We start from the raw sequence: 20,806 nt of genomic DNA, 5'->3' as shown, positions 1-20,806 counted from the left end.
GGACCCCCAGAAGCAACGATTTTTGTTAAAAATTGTTAGTGTTTTGTGTTATCCTTTTAGCATAGCGATTTTTCGATTTTCTTACCTTTTTCAAGTAGTCACAGAATATTTATCTCCAGTATGATCGATCCCCTGATGGTTGCTAATCACGGAGGTTCACGCCGTTGAAAATAGCATGTCTCACCAAAAATACATTGTAAAACACAGGAGCCGAGATACAGGCCTTTTTCCCAAATACTTGAAACAGCAAGTCAATGGAGCAGTAAATCTTTGGATCACGTTATCTCCTGGTTCTGTGTGTGAGAAAAAAGAAAAAAATATATAAAAAACTGAACAAAACTCGTCTTTCTCCATGGCAGGGCTGCGCCTTAGCAGAATCCGCAGGCAAAGAGTTAAAGTATTTAATCAATCAACCTTTTTCTCCTCCTCCTTCTCGTCCCGTAGACGATCAGTCGTGCGTTCATGAACGGCAGCGCGCTGGAGCACGTGGTGGAGTTCGGCCTGGACTACCCGGAGGGCATGGCCGTGGACTGGCTGGGCAAGAACCTGTACTGGGCCGACACGGGCACCAACCGCATCGAGGTGGCCAAGCTGGACGGGCAGCACCGCCAGGTGCTGGTGTGGAAGGACCTGGACAGCCCGCGGGCTCTGGCCCTGGACCCCGCCGAAGGGTGAGAGCTTCTTTTTTTTTGTAAAGATTTGTTTATTGACAGAGTACAATGTACATCCATCCATTTTACATTTTATACAGCAATACAAGAAAAAAGACAGGGTGAGAGCCTCTTAACCCCTAGAGCACTGTCTGTCTTAACCTCTTCAGCCCTAGTTCAGTGGTTCTAAAACCTTTTCATGTCAACGACCCCCCAGTGGTGGAAAGTAACTAAGTACATTTACTTAAGTACTGTACTTAAGTACACATTTTGAGGTATTTGTACTTTACTTGAGTATTTCCAATTTTCAATTCTTTTACTTCTACTCCACTACATCTCAGAGGCAAATATTGTACTTTTACTCCACTACAACTATTGGAAAACTTTAGTTACTAGTTACTTTTCAGATATAAATGATTACATTATAAAACATACATTAACCACTCTAGCCCTATTTTATACCGAGGCTATTTGAAAATAGCAGATCTACAAGCTCACAACGCGTCGCATCGCGACGCGTTGTGAGCTTGTAGATCGGCTATTTTCAAATATCTTAGTACTTTTACTTTTGGTACTTTAAGTACATTTTGATACCAATACTTTTGCACTTTTACTCAAGTAAATTTTGAATTCCGGACTTTTACTTGTAACGGAGTACTTCTACATTGCAGGATTAGTACTTTTACTTAAGTAAAGCAATTGAGTACTTTTTCCACCATTGACGACCCCCACATTAATATTTATGTGGCCGCGGACCCCCATTTGAAAACATTTTGTGCCAAGGACCAGCATAAAAGATGTGAATGTTTCAAATATATTCTTCTGCTTCTGCAATTGGCACTGGGTGAAACAATGGGTTACAAAATCGTGGGATAAAAACGTAAGGAAAAAAACATGTTACTACCCTGTGCAACCTTTGTGCAACCACAGAGTGGCTGGATTTCTGCAGTGGTGGTAAAAAAAATGCACTTTTTTTTTTACTTAAGTAAAAGTATCAATACTGCAATGTAGAAATACTCTGTTACAAGTAAAAGTCCGTAATAAAAAATGTACATGAGTAAAAGTACAAATGTATTAACATCAAGTACTCATTATTCAGAAATATCCCTTTTCAAGTTTTCAAAATGTATCGAAATGTTTTGAAAATAGACGATCTACAAGCTCATGATGCGTCGCGATCTGCTATTTTAAAAACATTTCGATACATTTTGAAAACTTGAAATGGGATATTTCTGCACTGTATATATTTTTGTGATAAAGAAAATCTACAAAGTAACTAGTAACTAACGTTTTCAAATAATTGTAGTGGAGTAAAAGTATGATATTTGCCTCTGAGATGTAGTGGAGTAGAAGTAAAAGTGCTCACAAATTGGAAATACTCCAGTAAAGTAAAAAATACCTCAAAACTACTTGAGTAAATGTACTTTACACCACTGGATTACTGATAATGGTACCAGTGAAAAAAGCCCAGTTTTACAGTAAGCTGTGTTTAATGGATCAGGCCAATATTCTCTGAACTTCAAGATGAAATAAAAACCTCTGTTGACCCCTAGGCTCTGTGTCTTGGCAAGCATTTTGACAAGCCAGTTTTAAGTGGTGGGAACGTTTTCTGCGCTTTTTTTTAATGCCCATTGTTTCTGAAGATTGATTAAATGTTTTGTAATTGTGTGGGGTTTTATTTGCTTCTAGCTCTAGATCGTCCTTTTAAAAAATTCCATTTGTTAACTTCAAATCATTTGGTGCCTGATCCAGTAGCAACTATTATTTTAATAGCCATGCTCTTTTTTTTTTTTTTCTGTGCTAAATTCTTTAGCGGTTAGCGACATGATTATTTTCGGTTGGGCCTCTGGTGTCGATAGTTCTGAGGTGTTGGAGGACGTTCGTCTTAATGTGCTATTGAGCAGCACGCTCGCCAAACCTCTCACACGAGAGCACAGCAACAGCGTGGCAGTTGGATGCAGTCGGATGCAGTTGGATGCAGTTGGACGCAGTTCCTCACTGCTTTCAACACGCTAGTTTGAGTAGAGCGTTGGGGTCTCAAAGTGGGGTCCGGGGACCCCCAGGGGTCTTTTGGCGGGGGTCTCCAGCAAAATGTGTTATTATAGCGAAAACGGAACATTTTAACTCAAATCTTGGCTTCTGGAGGAGGTCCCTGGCTCTAAATATGTTTGAGATGGGGTACGCAGCCAAATACAGATTATGTTTTGGGGGTCCTTGACATGAAAACGTATGCGAAGCACTGGAGTAGAAAACCCAGAAATCAATCCCTCAGCATGACATGTTTATTGTTATACAAATATTTTTTTTTACTATTTTTGTGAATTAATAAAAAATATTATGGTATAATATATGCTTGACTATATAAAGAAATGGGTGTTATATTTAATAATTTTATATATTTGTTTTAACCCATTAAGACCTGAGGCGATTCTTAAAAATGTTTTCTAAATCCTAACAGTTTTTTGAAAAAAAAATCAAAAAGTCAAGATTTTTTAAAAATAGCAGATCTACAAGCTCATAGCGCGGCACTCGGTGCCGCGCTATGAGCTTGTATATCTGCTATTTTTGAATAGCCAAAGAAATCTAAAGTGACACAGATGCCTTCCAGGTCTGAAAGGGTTATATTTTAAAAAATAGCAGAAACAGCCTGTCTACAGTACATGCGACGTGTTGTGAGCTTGTATAGCAGCTATTTCCGCTATTTTGGGAAAATGTATGAAAAGTTCTCAACAAACGATATTGCGATTATGCCAAAAAGAAGAATTGCAATTATCTCAAATAATTGTGATTCGGCATATTATGTAAAATGTGTGACAGGCCTACTCACGCAGTGTTTCTGTACTTGTTTTGTTTTTTTGTTGCCCTGGACAGTTTCATGTACTGGACGGAGTGGGGGGGCAAGCCCAAGATCGACCGTGCGGCGATGGACGGGACGGGTCGGATAACCCTGGTGCCTGACGTGGGCCGCGCCAATGGCCTCACCATCGACTACGCAGAGCGGCGCCTCTACTGGACAGACCTGGACACTACGTTGATTGAGTCGTCTAATATGCTTGGTGAATATACATTTTCATGTACTACTACTACTGAACAACAGGACATGATAATCGTTGCTGTCTGGCCGAAACCTCATATCACCATATTTATCCCCTGAGCAAGCAGGAATGCTCTATTGGCTCAATGGTAAAAAAAAGTTGAGATTATGGAGATACAAGGTTTCTGCCCAATAGCGACGATATATACAGTATATGAGCTTCAACTATGTATCAGATGACAGTTAGAGGAATATGTTTTCCATTAGTGGATCGTGCGTATCCTGCATCTATATATAGAATAGAGAAGGGGGGGGGGGTGTTAAAAAAAACCCCACTGAAACAAAAGCTGGTTTCCACTAATGCTCTTGTCCTGAAATGTACCCCACAACGGGCCTGTGGAAGGATGGAAACCAGGCGCAGAGTTTTTCCTCAGCCGAAACAACTACAAAAAAAATGATACTGTTATTAGGCCGGGGCCGAGCGCTACACTGGTTCAGAGGTCCGTGCAACAAGTAGCAATTTTGTGTGCAGAGGAAAATAGCCTCAGCCTTTTGGCAATGTGGGATCTGGAAGGAAGGCACAGAAAATAGCCTTTCCTGCTGGCAGATGTTTAGACGGCCACTGGTTCTCAAAGTGGGGTCCTTTTTCTTGTGGGGGGGGGGGGTGGAAAAAACCAAGACATGAAAAAGTTGGAGAACCACAGGTTTACTGTGCTTACACCCCCCCCACCCTCTCTCTTTCTCTCTCCCCGTCTCTCTCTTTCTGCCCCCCCCCCCCAAAAAAAAGAAATTGACATCCCGGCATGCTGCCTCTTTCTATTAGCCTCGTAAACCATCCCGGTCGCGGAATTCACACTTCATTTAAATGAAATGCAATGTGAATTCCGCGACCGGGATGGTACCTACTGTACCTACTGCACTTCTTTGCCCTGTATCTGTAACTTTTGCTGCTATGCAGTCTCTGGTGACCTGAATTTCCCCCACGGGATTAACCCATTATGACCGGGAACGCAAACGTGTCATTTTAGATTTATTTGGCTGTTCAAAAATAGCAGATATACAAGCTCATGGCGCTACGAGCTTGTACATCTGCTATTTTTGAAAAATCTTCAAAATTTGTGCAAATCTTTGAATATATTTTTAAGATACTCAGAGATACATTTGTATCTCAAACCTTTGCTTCTGGGGGTCCCTGGAACAAAATATTTTGAGATGGGGGTCATGATTTATTTAATTTTTTTTAACTGTTAGGATTTAGAAGACATTTAGTAGAATCGTATCTCAGGTCTTAACACATTCCATGCCAGAGTTTAATCTCATAATGTACTCACCAGTGCCAGCGTTTTATTGTTGTTTTTTTGTTTTTTTCATGTCGCCACAGACCTCGCTAAATAAGTTAAAAGTGCGCGTTCATTTGGTTCTAAACACACAGCGGATCTGTGAGAAACGGCCAGCGAAAATAGTTTCCAAATGCGAGCCGCCATCTTGAAGATACAGCCGATCAACGCTAAACAGTGATCAGCGAGGAGAAAAACAACAACCGAGAAAATCGAGTTTTAAACAGGATCCCAGACAGGAAGCGGATACGATCGAAAAAACCGGAACCCGAATAATTCCGTTTCCGACCGGAAACCGGAAACGGAAATGGATCAAAAAAATTCGGAAAGTGCACCTTGGGCGATTAACATGGGAATCGGCGGTTCGCGTAGATCTACGCGACTGGCACGCTGCGGCTTTAAATAGGTTCGCGTAGATCTACGCGACTGGCATTCAATGTGTTAATGGGTTAATAAAGAACATCTATCCATCTGTGTATCTAAACCTGTGACGTGACGATAAAAGTCGATTCCGATTCTCTCCCCACTCTCCAGGTCAGGAGCGCGAGGTGATCGCCGACGACCTGCCCCACCCCTTCGGCCTGACCCAGTACCAGGACTACATCTACTGGACGGACTGGAGCCAGCGCAGCATCGAGCGCGCCAACAAGACCAGCGGGCAGAACCGCACGGTCATCCAGGGCCACCTGGACTACGTCATGGACATCCTGGTGTTCCACTCGTCCCGGCAGGGCGGCTGGAACGCCTGCGCCTCCACCAACGGCCACTGCTCGCACCTCTGCCTCGCCGTGCCCGTCAGCGGGTACGTGTGCGGCTGCCCCGCCCACTACTCGCTCAACCACGACAACAAGACCTGCAGCGGTGAGAGAGAGAGACGCTCTGTCGCACTTAAACCACTTAAACCCTGTAACCCGGTTGACCGGTGTATACTAGTGTATTTTCTGTTTTTTGTTATTGTGTGTATATGCACACAACACACACACACACACACACACACACACACACACACACACACACACACACACACACACACACACACACACACACACACAGTGGTGGAAAGTAACTAAGTACATTTACTTAAGTACTGTACTTAAGTACAATTTTGAGGTATTTGTACTTTACTTGAGTATTTCCAATTTCCAATACTTTTACTTCTACTCCACTACATCTCAGAGGCAAATATTGTACTTTTACTCCACTACAATTATTTGAAAACTTTAGTTACTTTGCAGACATAAATTATTCCATTAAAAAACACACATTAACCACTTTAGCCCTATTTTATACATAGGCTATTTGAAAATAGCCGATCGCGACGCGTTGTGAGCTTGTAGATCTGCTATTTTCAAACATTTTAGTACTTTTACTTTTGGTACTTTAAGTACATTTTGATACCAATACTTTTGTACTTTTACTCAAGTAAATTTTGAATCCTGGACTTTTACTTGTAACAGAGTATTTCTATATTGCAGTATTGGTACTTTTACTTAAGTAAAGAACTCAAGTACCTTTTCCACCACTGCACACACACACGTTTGTATTACTAGACTTGTGAGGACATCAACGATTTTAAGTCGGCATTGACAATAGCTGACAAATTGCCAAACTGTAAAAGCTCACAGCTTGTAGATTGGCGTGACCTATAATGAAATAGACTATATGGAAAACTCACTAAAATCATTTTAACCATAAAACAACCATTTCTTTTGTGAGGACCAGAAAAACGGTCCTCTTATTTCTCAGATTGTACTATACTTGTGGGGACATTTGGCCCCGACAAAAGTACAGTAATACAAGCACACACACACACACACACACACACGCACCACACAAGTAGATAGATCGGATATCCCAAATATTTAGAGCTTCTCCTTTGTGAGCGCGTAGATGCAACGTGACGGTTCGTCTGGCACTCGTAGACTCGGTGTGTCCTCGTAAAGTGGCCACACATGACGGGGAGAGCGGCACAGATAAAAAGGTCACAGGGTCCGTGGTGGGTGGGGGAGGGGGGGGCCGGGCCGGGCCTGTCTGCCGCTCGGCTCTGCACTGCAGCTCCCAGATTGAAAGCAGTTGTTCTGCAGCAGTATGAGACCGATGGATGGATGGATGGATGGATGGATGGATGGGGGTATTTTCTTTTTAACTCTTTAAGACCTGAGAACGCATCTGTGTGTCATTTTTAGATTTCGTTGGGCTATTCAAAAATAGCAGATATACAAGCTCATAGCGCGGCACCGAGTGCCGCGCTATGAGCTTGTAGATCTGCTATTTTTGAAAAATCGTGAAAAATGTTGTGCAAATCTTTGAATATATATATATTTAAAGCGAGCATTTCTAGCTCAAATGTTATTGCTTCTGGGGATTCTACAAATGTCTTCTAAATCAGTTTAAAACAGTTTTCTGAAACACTTATGTTGCTATAATATTAATGTCAGTGTCAAGGAGCCCCACAACGATATGTATTTGGCTGCGGACCCCCATCTAAAAAAAAAAAAATCCAGGGACCCCCAGAAGCAAAGATTTGAGTAAAAAACAATTGCTTTATAGATATATATTCAAAGATTTGCAAAAAAAAAACCCGATTAAAAAAAAAAATAGCAGATCTACAAGCTCATAGCGCGGCACTCGGTGCCGCGCTATGAGCTTGTATATCTGCTATTTTTTAATAGCCAAAAGTATAAAATATGGATAAAGTGGTTACACAGATGCGTCCCCCGGTCTTAAAGGGTTAAAGCACGTTGCGGTCGGCTCCACCACTCTGCCAACTTGGCACGGGCCTGGAAACTGAAGCCCAGTCTAAATCCCAGCTCTCCCTCCGTCTCCGTGTTTGACATAGTAAAATACATTTTTTTTCCCCCTAATCAGCCAGAGGCTCCCCGGGGGAGGCCAGGCTTTACTGACTATGTGTGTGTGTTTGTGCATGCGTGCGTGCGTACATGTGTTGCCCGCGTAACATTGGAGTAGCGTTGGCAGCGCATTCGATGGCTAGCCTTCCCTTTTGTTAGATGTTTTTATAGGCCTGCGATAGCGGCGGTTTTGCTTTTTCTTTTTCTCGAGCAGCAAAACGCAACGAGCTTGGAGCAGTTTGTCCTTGTCTGACTGGCCGAGAGCGGTTTTGACTCTTAACCCTTTAAGACCGGGGGACGCATCTGTGTAACCACTTTATCCATATTTTATACTTTTGGCTATTAAAAAATAGCAGATATACAAGCTCATAGCGCGGCACCGAGTGCCGCGCTATGAGCTTGTAGATCTGCTATTTTTTTTTAAATCGTGTTTTTTTTTGTGCAAATCTTTGAATATATATCTATAAAGCAATTGTTTTTTACTCAAATCTTTGCTTCTGGGGGTCCCTGGATTTTTTTTTTTTTAGATGGGGGTCCGCAGCCAAATACATATCGTTGTGGGGCTCCTTGACACTGACATTAATATTATAGCAACATAAGTGTTTCAGAAAACTGTTTTAAACTGATTTAGAAGACATTTGTAGAATCCCCAGAAGCAATAACATTTGAGCTAGAAATGCTCGCTTTAAATATATATATATTCAAAGATTTGCACAACATTTTTCACGATTTTTCAAAAATAGCAGATCTACAAGCTCATAGCGCGGCACTCGGTGCCGCGCTATGAGCTTGTATATCTGCTATTTTTGAATAGCCCAACGAAATCTAAAAATGACACACAGATGCGTTCTCAGGTCTTAAAGAGTTAATTGGAAAATGTTGTTTACTGCAAAAACGTTAGGGAGCCAAACGACGATCGCCTCAAACTGATAACGACCAGTGTAGGGCAACGCGTAATAACCTCGCTGTGGGGTTAATGGCGTGGTTGGTGGTTGGGGGGCCACCCCGCCCACGCCTGCACGGCCCACCCACACCGGTGTGTTTTAGGGTATTTTGGTTGACGCTCTGCTCCCCATGGAGGCATCCCTGAGCAGGTATAGGGTCTCACTGTGTGCTACACCAACCAACCTGGTGGGCCGTGAGGGTATTGCGAGTGGGCCCCCGAATAAATTATTGTCCAAACCACAGATTTTTATTGATAATATAACTTTAATATTAAAAAGCTGAACGTACAAAAAAGTAATTGTATTTTATTCTTTAAAACCTTGAACCAGTACATTCATGCCGTGCTAATAAAAATAGCAGATATACAAGCTCATAGCGCGGCACTATGAGCTTGTAGATCTGCTATTTTTGAAAAATCTTGAACATTTTAGCAATTTGGCCGATTCTACAAATGTCGTCTAAATCCTAACAGTTTTTTGAAAAAACGTATGTCGCTATATCAGTGGTTCTCAAACGTTTTCATGTCAAGGACCCCCAAAATTATATGTATTTCGCCGCGGACCCCCATCTCAAAATGTTTTGTTCCAGGGACCCGCAGAAGCAAATATTTGAGTTAAAAATGTTTGCTTTAGGGGCACGGCTTTAGGCGCACGGTGGCGCAGTCGGTAGCGCTGTCGCCTCACAGCTAGAAGGTCCTGGGTTAAATTCCCGCCGGGGACGCTGTGTGCGCTGGGGGCGTGTCTTCTCCTCCGCGTCATCAGCGCCCATACCCTAGGTGGGGTTGGCGAAAGGGCCTACTCTGTGTGGAGTTTGCATGTTCTCCCCGTGTCTCCTAGGGTAGGTACCCTCACAAAATCATGTAGTAATCCTGGTCTCTATACCGCCTCCCCCCATGACAGCCGGGGCGCCTGATGGAGAGGAAAGGAACTGGTTGGAATAACGTGTTCCTTCCACGCGCTACGTCCAACCAGGGAAACTCCCCCCTGTCAGGTGATAAGAAGGTCAGTTGGCTCTCATGCATTGAAGGAGGCATGAGCTCGGCCCTGGCCTCCCTAGGCTGTGGGGGACTGGTGTAGCGCTGGTGTAGGGCTGGTGTAGTGCCCAGGATCACTCAGAAAATTGGCACCGGGTGAAAAAAAATGGGTTACAAAAATCGCAGGATAAAAATCTAAAGAAAAAAAAAATTGCTTTAAAAATGTATGTATTCAAAGATTTGCACACATTTTCATGATTTTTCTATAATAGCAGATCTACAAGCTCGTGGCGAAGCACACTATGAGCTTGTAGATCTGCTATTTTTGAATAGCCAAAGTATAAAATAATGGTTATAGCTAAAATCTAAAATGACACAGATGCGTTCCCGGTTTGAATAGGTAAAAAAATAAAATAATTTTTTTTTGGAGGAAATGAACTCATGACCTATAGTCTGTCTCGTTGTCCCTTTCCCCTCTCAGCTCCCACGTCCTTCCTGCTGTTCAGCCAGAAGACGGCCATCAACCGCATGGTGATGGACGAGCAGCAGAGTCCGGACATCATCCTGCCCATCCACAGCCTGCGCAACGTGCGCGCCATCGACTACGACCCGCTGGACAAGCAGCTGTACTGGATCGACTCCAAGCAGAACGCCATCCGACGCGCGCAAGAGGACGGAAACCAGGTAAGCCAATCAGACGAGGGACGGCGGCCAGTCACTCGCCGTTATTGCCGTCAGTCAGCCAACGAATCAGCCGGGCGATTTTTACTCGTATGGATGGATATGAAAAGTGCACATGTATCCATACATTCCCCAAACAGAGACGTTATCAAATGTCAAAATATCATAAACGGCAACCTGACGATATCGCCAGCCTGGTTTTGTTTATTTTTGGAACACAGTTCTTAAATGACGCGATCTTAAAGATTTCCCTTTAGGAATTCCAATACAAAGAATAACTCTGTGACCCAGGGGTAGCGTGAGTGACCCAGGACTTCGGTACTTCCATAACCGTGGTTCTCAACCTTTTCAGGCCGTGGCCCCCCAAAATAATCATATTTGAACTGGGGACCCCCCACCCTGACAAGTACTTGGAATTGTAGGAGTTGAGGCATTACATTTAGTTTGACTCGGTTCCACAGATAAATACTGTGAAAACAGCCGATCTACTGAGCTCACAACGCGTCGCAACGCGAGGCATTGTGAGCTTGTAGATCAGCTTTTTTCAAAATGTTTGCCTCTTTCTTATATTATTTGACAATTTGGCCAAATGTTTGACCAGTTTTTATAGTATTGTTTGTTGATTACTTTTGATGCATTAATGGTCTTTTTTCATTAAAAGGGTCTTAAAAGTCCTTAAATTGTCACTTTATTGTCATCTGGGGCCCCCCCCCCCACCAAAATCATGTGGGGACCCCCTGGAGGTCTGAGAATCAATGCCCTATAATACCTCAACATCATAATTCTACATAATTGTGCTAATTGTTTAGAAAACGGTGTGTGTGTGTGTGTGTGTGTGTGTGTGTGTGTGTGTGTGTGTGTGTGTGTGTGTGTGTGTGTGTGTGTGTGTGTGTGTGTGTGTGTGTGTGTGTGTGTGTGTGTGTGTGTGTGTGTGTGTGTGTGTGTGTGTGTGTGTGTGCGCGGCGCGAGGGTGGTGGCAAAACTTTTCAGTCGAGACATTGGTTTTTGCTCGAATCCCTGAGTCTTCCCTTCTGTCCCCTCCTCCTCCCCTCCTCCTCCTCCTCCTCCCCCTTTGTAGAGCATGACGGTGGTCTCCAGCTCGGTGGGGGGTCCCAACGGGGGCCTGCAGCCGTACGACCTCAGCATGGACATCTACAGCCGCTTCATCTACTGGACCAGCGAGGTCACCAACGTCATCAACGTCACGCGCACCGACGGGAGCCGCGTGGGCGTGGTGCTGCGCGGCGAGCACGACCGGCCCCGGGCCATCGTGGTCAACCCGGAGAGAGGGTCAGTACTGCTGCTACCAAGCTCTGTTATTCATACTTTTTGGGTGGTGAAACCGCCCCTATAAGTGAGGTTTGGAAATTTGTACCATTATCCTGCGCTGTGATTGGCCAAAAATTTACCCCGCCTAACCCTGCACCGTGATTGGCCAATCACAATCTATTCAGGACTGTGATTGGCCAGTGTCACATGACACATGTGCATAGCCCTATGTAAGAAACCATAACTTAAAAAAAAACATAAATTGGTTTTTTTTAAGTTATGGTTTCGTCCATCATAAAGAGTGTTTCAATAAATGTATTTATCTTTTGTACATGATTGGTTGACTCCATTCAGTATTGTGATTAGCTAGCAAGACACATGCTGTGATTGGCTAGTGATACATATGACGAAACTAATCTAAAACCACTGTGATGTGACACTAGTATATTACTTAGATACTGTCCATTTCGTGAGAACAGTAAAGAAGAACTCAAAGATCACTAAATGTATTTTTTTTTTGTACATGATTGGTTGACTCCATTCAGTATTGTGATTATCTAGCAAGACACCGCCCACTTCACACAGGGTGTGATTTTTTTCTACATTTCTGGAAAAGTCTTTGAATTTTTTTGGGGGGGGGGAATATCCGTCCGTCATCGACCGCTTATCCAGAGCAGTGTTGGTTTTGACAGCAAAGTTTGATTTAGTTTTAACCCATTGAGACCTGAAGCCGATTGTACAAATGTCTCCTAAATCCCAACAGTATTCTGAAAAACATATGTTTCTATATCAGCGGTGCTCAATCTTTTTCATGTCAAGGACTCCCCAACATTATATGTATTTGGCCGCAGACCCCCATCAAAATATGTTGTTCCAGGGACCCCCCCAAGAAGCAAAGATTTGAGTTAAAAATGTTCGCTTTAAAAATATATATATTCAAAGATTTGCACACATTTTCACGATTTTTCAAAAATAGCAGATCTACAAGCTCGTAGCGCGGCACTCGGTGCCGCGCTATGAGCTTGTAGATCTGCTATTTTTGAATAGCCCAAAGTGTAAAACAATGATTTTTAGCGCAAATCTAAAAAGGACACAGTTCCAGGTCTTAATGGGTTGTTAATCATAGTCTCATGGATTAAAGTTCTCAGTCGCCATGACTGATTTCAGTCATTTGGATTCCATAGAAGCCGCGGCATGTCTTCTAATTGTAGTTAGAATACATGTTTAGAGGCCCGGACCGTTGGCCTTGCTGTCTGGGCACCTTAGGCTATAGTGTAGCCTCACAGTGTATCTTGGGTTCGAGTCCCGTTCCCGACGATCTTTACTGCATGTCTCTCCCCATCTCTCACTCCCTGTTTCCTTTCTATCTTCACTAACTACTCAGACTGGCAGAAAAAGCCCCCAAAAATACATCTTATATATATATATATAAATCATTTTTCGTCGTTGTTTTAGTCGACAAAATGAACACAGTTTTAATACAGCAATGCGTTGATATTAAAATGACAATGTACTTTGTAATTGTACTTTTGAATACTTGAGTGCTTTAAAAAAAAAGCATGTAATGTTGAATACTTAAGTGTTATTCAAAGCGAGTTTTATACAAAAGCAGTATTTTAAGTACAAATTTGAGCAACTGTCACTTGTAGTTGACGACCATGCAGTCTTATGCAAAGGTTAAAATATAATTTAGATAGCATGTTATTTAGACAGATGCTACAGATGTACAGATTATTTATTTCTTGATTTTATATAGTTTAGAGTCTAAATATAGCATCAGTCTAAACGATACGATACGATATTTGGCTCACAACTTCGATACGATTTCGATACGATACGCACTTTTTTATTATGAAAAATATATGGGGGAGAAAAAAAGCAAATGCAAACAAATAATTCTGTTTTTGCATTATTCAGACATGCGAACTTGTAGCTTTTCAGCTACAATAGCCGTTTTGAATCCAAATAGGGCAATAGTGACACCTGACCCGAAAAAAAAACATGTTGTCACCCTTTTCACCCCGGGGCTGTTTTTGCATGCCTGATTATTATTATTATTGTAAAAAAAAAAATCAAAACGATTGTTTTATTTTTCAAAACGATACATATCGTCACGAAAACGTATCGCGATATATCGCGGGACGATATATCGGCACACCCCTAGTCTAAACTTTAGACTGATGCTATATATCTTAGGTTTACCTAAGATCCTAGTTTACTGAGGTACTACGCTTTCTCTCTGCATTTGATGTATGTGTTTACCTTGCTTACTGTAGGTCCTCTGGATAAAGAGCGTCTTCTAATGCCTACATTGTAAATTGTAATATTTCACCAGAAGTATCTCTACTTTGACTCAAGTACTGGAGTCGAGTACTTTTTCCTCCATTGTTAGTATCATATCCATTCCTCTCCCAGGAGTCTGACCAGCTTTATCAGTGGAAGTCACAAACTGAAGTTAGCCTTGAGAGCTCCATTGGAGAAAAAAATGTCTTAACCCATTGAGACCTGAAGCCGATTCTACATGTCTCCTAAATCCCAACAGTTTTCTGAAAAACGTATGTTTCTATATCAGTGGTGCTCAATCTTTTTCATGTCAAGGACCCCCAAAATTATATGTATTTGGCCGCAGATCCCAGTCAAAATATTTTGTTCCAGGGACCCCCCAGAAGCAAAGATTTGAGTTAAAAATGTTCGCTTTAAAAATATATACATTCAAAGATTTGCACACATTTTCACGATTTTTCAAAAATAGCAGATCTACAAGCTCGTAGCGCGGCACTCGGTGCCGCGCTATGAGCTTGTATATCTGCTATTTTTGAATAGCCCAAAGTGTAAAATAATGCTTTTTAGCTAAAATCTAAAAATGACACAGTTCCAGGTCTTAATGGGTTAATGCAGTGGTTCTCAAAGTGGGGTCCACGGACCCCTCAAGGGTTCTTTGAGGGGTCCGTTAAAAAAATGTGAGAACCCACTGCCTTAATAGGTTCAGATTCCCTCCATACATTTATCTGAAAATGGACCATTATTTAACCAGGAGAAATCACATTGAGGCTCGAGACCTCATTTTCAAGTGAGACCCGGCCAAGATGAGGCCAAAGCAGTACTAACACAATGCTACAACAAGGCAAAAATGTACAAAAATTATCCAACCCCATGAAATAGCAAAACAATAAAACTTCTAACCTAGCCTAGACCATGTACATCTTAAGAACATGAGCAGGTCATAGACAGTGTATGCATTATCCGCCTCTTAAAATCGAATAAAGAGATTAATCAGAATCAGAATCAGTTTTATTGTCACATCACAGGTTTACAAGGTAAAAAAGTGGGTGAAATTCTTTTTTGTACATCGTTCCCATCGCAACGTTAGTTTCCATAGAAAGAAGAGGGGGGGGGGGGGGGGGAAGAAGAGGGTGGGGGGCAAGTGGGAAGGAGATTAACTGATCCAGTTTAAGTTTTACCTGTAAAACGTTGAATGACCACGGTCCCTGATGAAACAAACTCATCTTTCCCGCCTCGGTTTTAACAGCAGGCACCGTGCAATGGAACCACTCAGGCTAACGTGAATTATGACTGTTTTGTGACCAAATAGGATCCATCATGGATCAAAACATTGTCTAGTTTTGTGTAAAAAAAAAAGATTTAGATTTTTTTCCAGTCTCTTTTGTTTTCCATTATTGTGCGTCCTCTCGTCCAAACTCGACAGTGTTGGGTCATATTTTGGAGGCAGTGGAGCGGTAACAAAAGCCATGTTCCTAATCACACGGTAATTTGTTTTCCTTCATTCACGCTCATGAATCTCCCAAAACCCATCTCGGCTCCACTGTGCCAAAGCCAGTCGGTTTCTTCTTTTTTTTTCTTCTTTTTTTTCGAACCAAAATTGCAGGGTTTCCTCCCGGGGCCTGGGCTCCAAACAGCCAGTCTCTCTCTAGGTCATTGTGTGGTCTCCTTGCAAATGAAGCGCGCAGATGTTCTGGGTCCCCCCCCCCCCTCCATTAGGGTTGGGATCCCGAACCGGAGGAACCAGATCCAACATTGGAGGAACCGGAACCGGTTCCATCACATTTGGAACTGTTTCCGGAACCGTTTTTTACCGCCACTGACAGAGTCAAATTAAATTGAATACCTCAACTCCTACAATTCCAAGTTCTTGTCAGTTTAAATGTGATTATTTTGGGGCGGGTCACGGCCTGAAAAGGTTGAGAACCACTGCCTGGAACTGTGTCATTTTTAGATTTGAGCTAAAAAAGCATTATTTTACACTTTGGGCTATTCAAAAATAGCAGATCTACAAGCTCATAGCGCGGCACCGAGTGCCGCGCTACGAGCTTGTAGATCTGCTATTTTTGAAGAATCGTGAAAATGTGTGCAAATCTTTGAATATATATTTTTTTAAAGCGAACATTTTGAACTCAAATCGTTGCCTCTGGGGGGGTCCCTGGAACAAAATATTTTGACGGGGGTCCGCGGCCAAATACATATAATTTTGGGGATCCTTGACATGAAAAAGATTGAGCACCACTGATATAGAAACAAAGGTTTTTCAGAAAACTGTTGAGATTTAGGAGACATGTAGAATCGGCTTCAGGTCTCAATGGGTTAAAGTGAAGGTTACACACATCGATCAGGGTACGAGTCTCTCGTGATGTTGACACTGTGTCGTCGTCCTCCTCCGGTATACAGGTACATGTACTTCACCAATCTGCTGGACAGATCCCCCAAGATCGAGCGGGCCGCTCTGGACGGCACCGAGCGCGAGGTGCTGTTCTTCAGCGGCCTGGGCAAGCCTGTGGCCCTCGCCATCGACAACGAAATGGGCAAGCTGTTCTGGGTGGACTCAGACCTGCGACGCATCGAGAGCAGCGACCTATCCGGTGAGTCTCCTGTGCTTTTTTGAGTGGTGCTAGCCACTCCAAGGAGTGACTTTGTCCTGGTGTGTGTCTGTCTGTGTGTCTGTGTGTCTGTGTGTCTGTCTGTGTGTCTGTCTGTGTGTATGAGCACGGCCTCTCTGTATGTTTGAGCACAGCCTCAACAGCTGCGGCTGATTGCAACACAAAGATGCAACCAGTACACTAATTATACACACACACGCACACACACACTCACACACAACACACACTTTTGAGTAAAAATACTTAATGAGTAAAAATACTTAAAATGAGTAAAAATACTTAAATATTAGTAAAGATACTTTAAAGTTCCTAAACTGAGTAAAAATACTTTAAATGATTAAAAATACTTTAAATGAGTAAAAATACTTTAAATGAGTAAAAATACTTAAAAGATGTTAAAATGAGTAAAAACACGTAAAAATCAATAAAAACATTTTAAAGTACTTAAAATTAGTAAAAATACTTTGAAGTCATCAAAGTCTGTAAAAAGTAACTAACGAAATGAACTCATGAAAGGCACCACTCTCTTCACACTGGTGTGATTCTTTTTTATTTTTTTTGCCTTTTTTCTTTTTACCCCTTTTTTCTCCACAATTTAGTCGTTGGGACAATTGATTCCTCCCGCCACACACACTGTGTGTTGTCACTGTATCACCTGCCAGTGAGGAGCCCACACCGGGAGGAAGTAGAGCCTCCATCCTTGTGCTCGTATAGACACTCTACAAAATCGGATGCACCGTGGCCGGATTCTGAAAAACATATGTTTCTATATCAGTGGTGCTCAATCTTTTTCATGTCAAGGACCCCCAACATTATATGTATTTGGCCGCAGACCCCCATCAAAATATCTTGTTCCAGGGACCCCCCAGAATTAAAGATTTGAGTTAAAAATGTTCGCTTTAAAAATGTATATATTCAAAGATTTGCACATTTTCACGATTTTTCAAAAATAGCAGATCTACAAGCTCGTAGCGCGGCACTCGGTGCCGCGCTATGAGCTTGTATATCTGCTATTTTTGAATTTGCCTTTTCTCAAACCAGAGTTCAATAGTGGCAGAGTGAACATTCCATGTGGACAGTCTGTCTGCGCGCTGATGTCGAGATAAGCAGCTGTGAAAAGTGACTGTGCTCGTCTTATTGTTCTGCCTGTGTTGCTCGATGTCACAGCATCATGTATTACTGATTATTAACAAGTGGGATTAATCACTAAGCCATAGATCATTTGGCGTTTTGTTTTGTAGGCGTTCGCACTCGCATAAATACATAGTGAAAGTGTGTGTGTGTGTGAGTGTGTGTGTGTGTGTGTGTGTGTGTGTGTGTGTGTGTGTGTGTGTGTGTGGAGAGAGGGTGCAGGGGGGGGTCTAGCAAAGTCTTGAGGGTAGCAACTCAACTCAACAAGATTCTGTTCCACTTCACGTGATCCCAGGGAAGGCTTGGGGAAGTCTAGCCTAGTAGTATGAATCCCATTTGGGGGGTGGGGGGTGGGGGGGGGTTTGACACTATAAGGAGAGAAGCGAGGAGCAAATGTGTGAACCACCACGGCGAGTGTGGGGGGGGGGGGGGGGCTCCACACTCCGCAGTCCTTAAGGACACGGGGGAGCATTGTGCCTGGCGAGGAGAGCTTTTGGCTCGGAGCCCTGCGCTCAGCACATTCCAGCCATTCTCTGGTGCCCCGCACAGGCTGACAGGAATGCGAACCATCTGCAGCGATCCTTGGGAAAAAAACGGGGAAGAGAAGGGAGGGACGGCCGTGGGCTGCAAAGCAAACACTCTAAGTGACTGACTGACTGACTGACTGCACCGTCAGAGCTGCAAGAGGAGAGGAGAGGAGGGGAGGATTCCTAGATCTGCAAGATCCTCTCTCTGCTTGTGTGACAGAGAGGAGGGGGAAGGGATAGAGGTTGTGTGAGGCACGTACCAGGGTTATTGTGGTTTAACTACAAGTTTAAAACGAATGAAATGACCGGAACTGATTGAAGTTAAAGGGTAAGACCACTTTAGTAGAGGTTTGGGTTGTGTAGTTACCTTGCCATGATGTAACTCCAAAGGTGGGCAAGAAATCAAAAATAATTGCTCCATTGATTAGAAATTGATAATTCAAAATATGCTCCTCATTGACTTACATTGTACGGTAAAACAGCTCTCAAAGTCACTCTTTTAGCACATAAATGAACACAAACATAGCTGATTCAGACAATATAGAGCATCACCAAACCCAGTTTGTTTTTTTAATAAAAATGTCAACTTCCTGTTGATTTTACTATTTGAAGATCTGGATCCGGATCCGCCGATCCAGTCCGGGTTTTCTACTTATTAAAAATGGCAAAATCAACAGGAATTTGACATTTTTATTTAAAAAAGAAACAGTACTGGGTTTGGTGATGTTCTATATTGTCTGAATCAACTTTGTTTGCGTTCGTTTATGTGCTAAAAGAGTGACTTTGGGAGCATTTTTACCGTACAATGTAAGTCAATGAGGAGCATATTTTGAATTATCAATTTCTAATCAATGGAGCAATTATTTTTTATTTCTTGCCCACCTTTGGAGTTACATCATGGCAAGGTAACTACACAACCCAAACCTCTACCAAAGTGGTCTTGCCCTTTAAGTGAAAAAATAACTAACTGGTTTGTTTATATACTAAACTAACTAAAACTGGTTAAAATCATAATCTGTTCTTAGTTTTAGTCTCGTCGTGCATCTTATAAAAAATAGCAGATCTACAAGCTCACAAGGCGTCTCAAGGCTATTTCTGTTATTTTTCTCACCTTGTTGAATCTTAAGCCCCCCTGACTGACCCATATTACAATGACAAACTGAAACCAGCACTAAAACTAATAATAGGTCACTGTTGACCTCCTGGGGCAGATGTTTGTGCCCCAGGTCGATTTCACACACATTATCATTACTCTAGCCCTGTGTGGTTCTCAAAGTGGGGTCCTGGGACCCCCAGGAGTCCTTCAGGGGGTTACCTGGAGTCCTCAGTTAATATAGCATCAAAATCAGTTTAACTACTATAACTCTATACTATGCACATCGGCTGTTTGGAAATAGACGATCTACAAGCTCACAACTCGTTGCGACAGTAAAATCTGGCTTTCAATGAGTCAAATCGAGTTTGATACAAAAATGCAAAAGTAAGAACTGTTTAATTTTAAAACATGCGTGCTATATACAGGCTGAATGCTTGAGGAATAAAAAACATTCTTGTATGTACTTGTTTAGAGCATTGGTTCTCAAAGTGAACTATTATATTTACATTATAATTATTTGACTCTTTAACACATTGGGTGCCAGAGGTTTATTAAAATATTATACGTTGAGTGCCTGCATTTCTTCCATCCACTTCCATCCATTATACGTTTCGTGCTGTAGAAGCCCCGACGCGGAAGTGCATGTAAACAAAGCGTGCGTGCGAGACGGCGGAGGGTCCCGACTAACGCCTGGAACAATAATATTTCTAACGCGATCCTCCATTGCAGCGTGATCGCCGATCGAAAACGGCTCGTTTTCACCACGTTAAAAAGAAATGGAGATATTAAGCTTTTAGTCAAGGAGATAACATTGAAAACGCCGACCGGAAGGATTTTTGACATGGAGCCAGATCCAGCCTCTTCTTCTCAGAAACTCCTTGGGTGATGTCAAAGTTTCGTTTTAGCGCCCCACGTGGCCCACATGTATAAAAATAGAATTGGGTCAAAAACGGTCCGGACCGTTTTCGGCACTTCTCGTTTGGATCCTCAAAAACGGTCCGGACCGTTTTTGGCATTCAATGTGTTAACATGGAATGAATTTTTATTTATTCCTAGATCAGTGGTTTTCAAACCTTTTTTTTTTTAATTTCAAGGAACCCCATAACTGAGAGCGTTCTAAAGGAACCAAATGGACCCGTAACTCTCAAAGTTAATGATCTGTATAAGGGTCCATTTGGAACCTCTGGGTGATGGTCCCTGGAATCCACTTTCAGAACCACTGTCCTAGATGTTTTTAAATTACACTCTGGTATTGGATCGGTACTCGGTATCGACTAGCCATGTAACGATTTATCGTAAATCGATTAAAATTGATTCAAACTGGTGACAATTTAAATCGATTTAATAAAAAAAATATCGTTATGTAAAAAATGGCAAGAAAAAAATCTTTGTAAGAGAATTGATAAAAGATTTTTCAGTCAT

The 20,806-nt window shown here is 42.3% G+C and overlaps 1 protein-coding gene across 1 annotated transcript in view; it reads left to right on the top strand.

Moving 5' to 3' along the window:
* Window positions 1–20,806, top strand: part of lrp6 (low density lipoprotein receptor-related protein 6) — a 105,296-nt gene that overhangs the window by 68,457 nt on the left and 16,033 nt on the right. Inside the window, exons 11-16 of the mRNA XM_080421294.1 lie at window positions 445–671; window positions 3,522–3,706; window positions 5,556–5,882; window positions 10,270–10,472; window positions 11,548–11,759; window positions 16,422–16,612. Of these exons, the coding sequence (XP_080277420.1) occupies window positions 445–671; window positions 3,522–3,706; window positions 5,556–5,882; window positions 10,270–10,472; window positions 11,548–11,759; window positions 16,422–16,612 (1,345 nt within the window). The remainder of the gene's footprint in view (window positions 1–444; window positions 672–3,521; window positions 3,707–5,555; window positions 5,883–10,269; window positions 10,473–11,547; window positions 11,760–16,421; window positions 16,613–20,806) is intronic.

The sequence above is a fragment of the Gymnoscopelus braueri genome (assembly GCF_963280865.1).
Source record: "Gymnoscopelus braueri genome assembly, chromosome: 23".
NCBI classification, from domain to species: domain Eukaryota; kingdom Metazoa; phylum Chordata; class Actinopteri; order Myctophiformes; family Myctophidae; genus Gymnoscopelus; species Gymnoscopelus braueri.
This window is presented reverse-complemented; position numbering and strand designations above follow the sequence as displayed.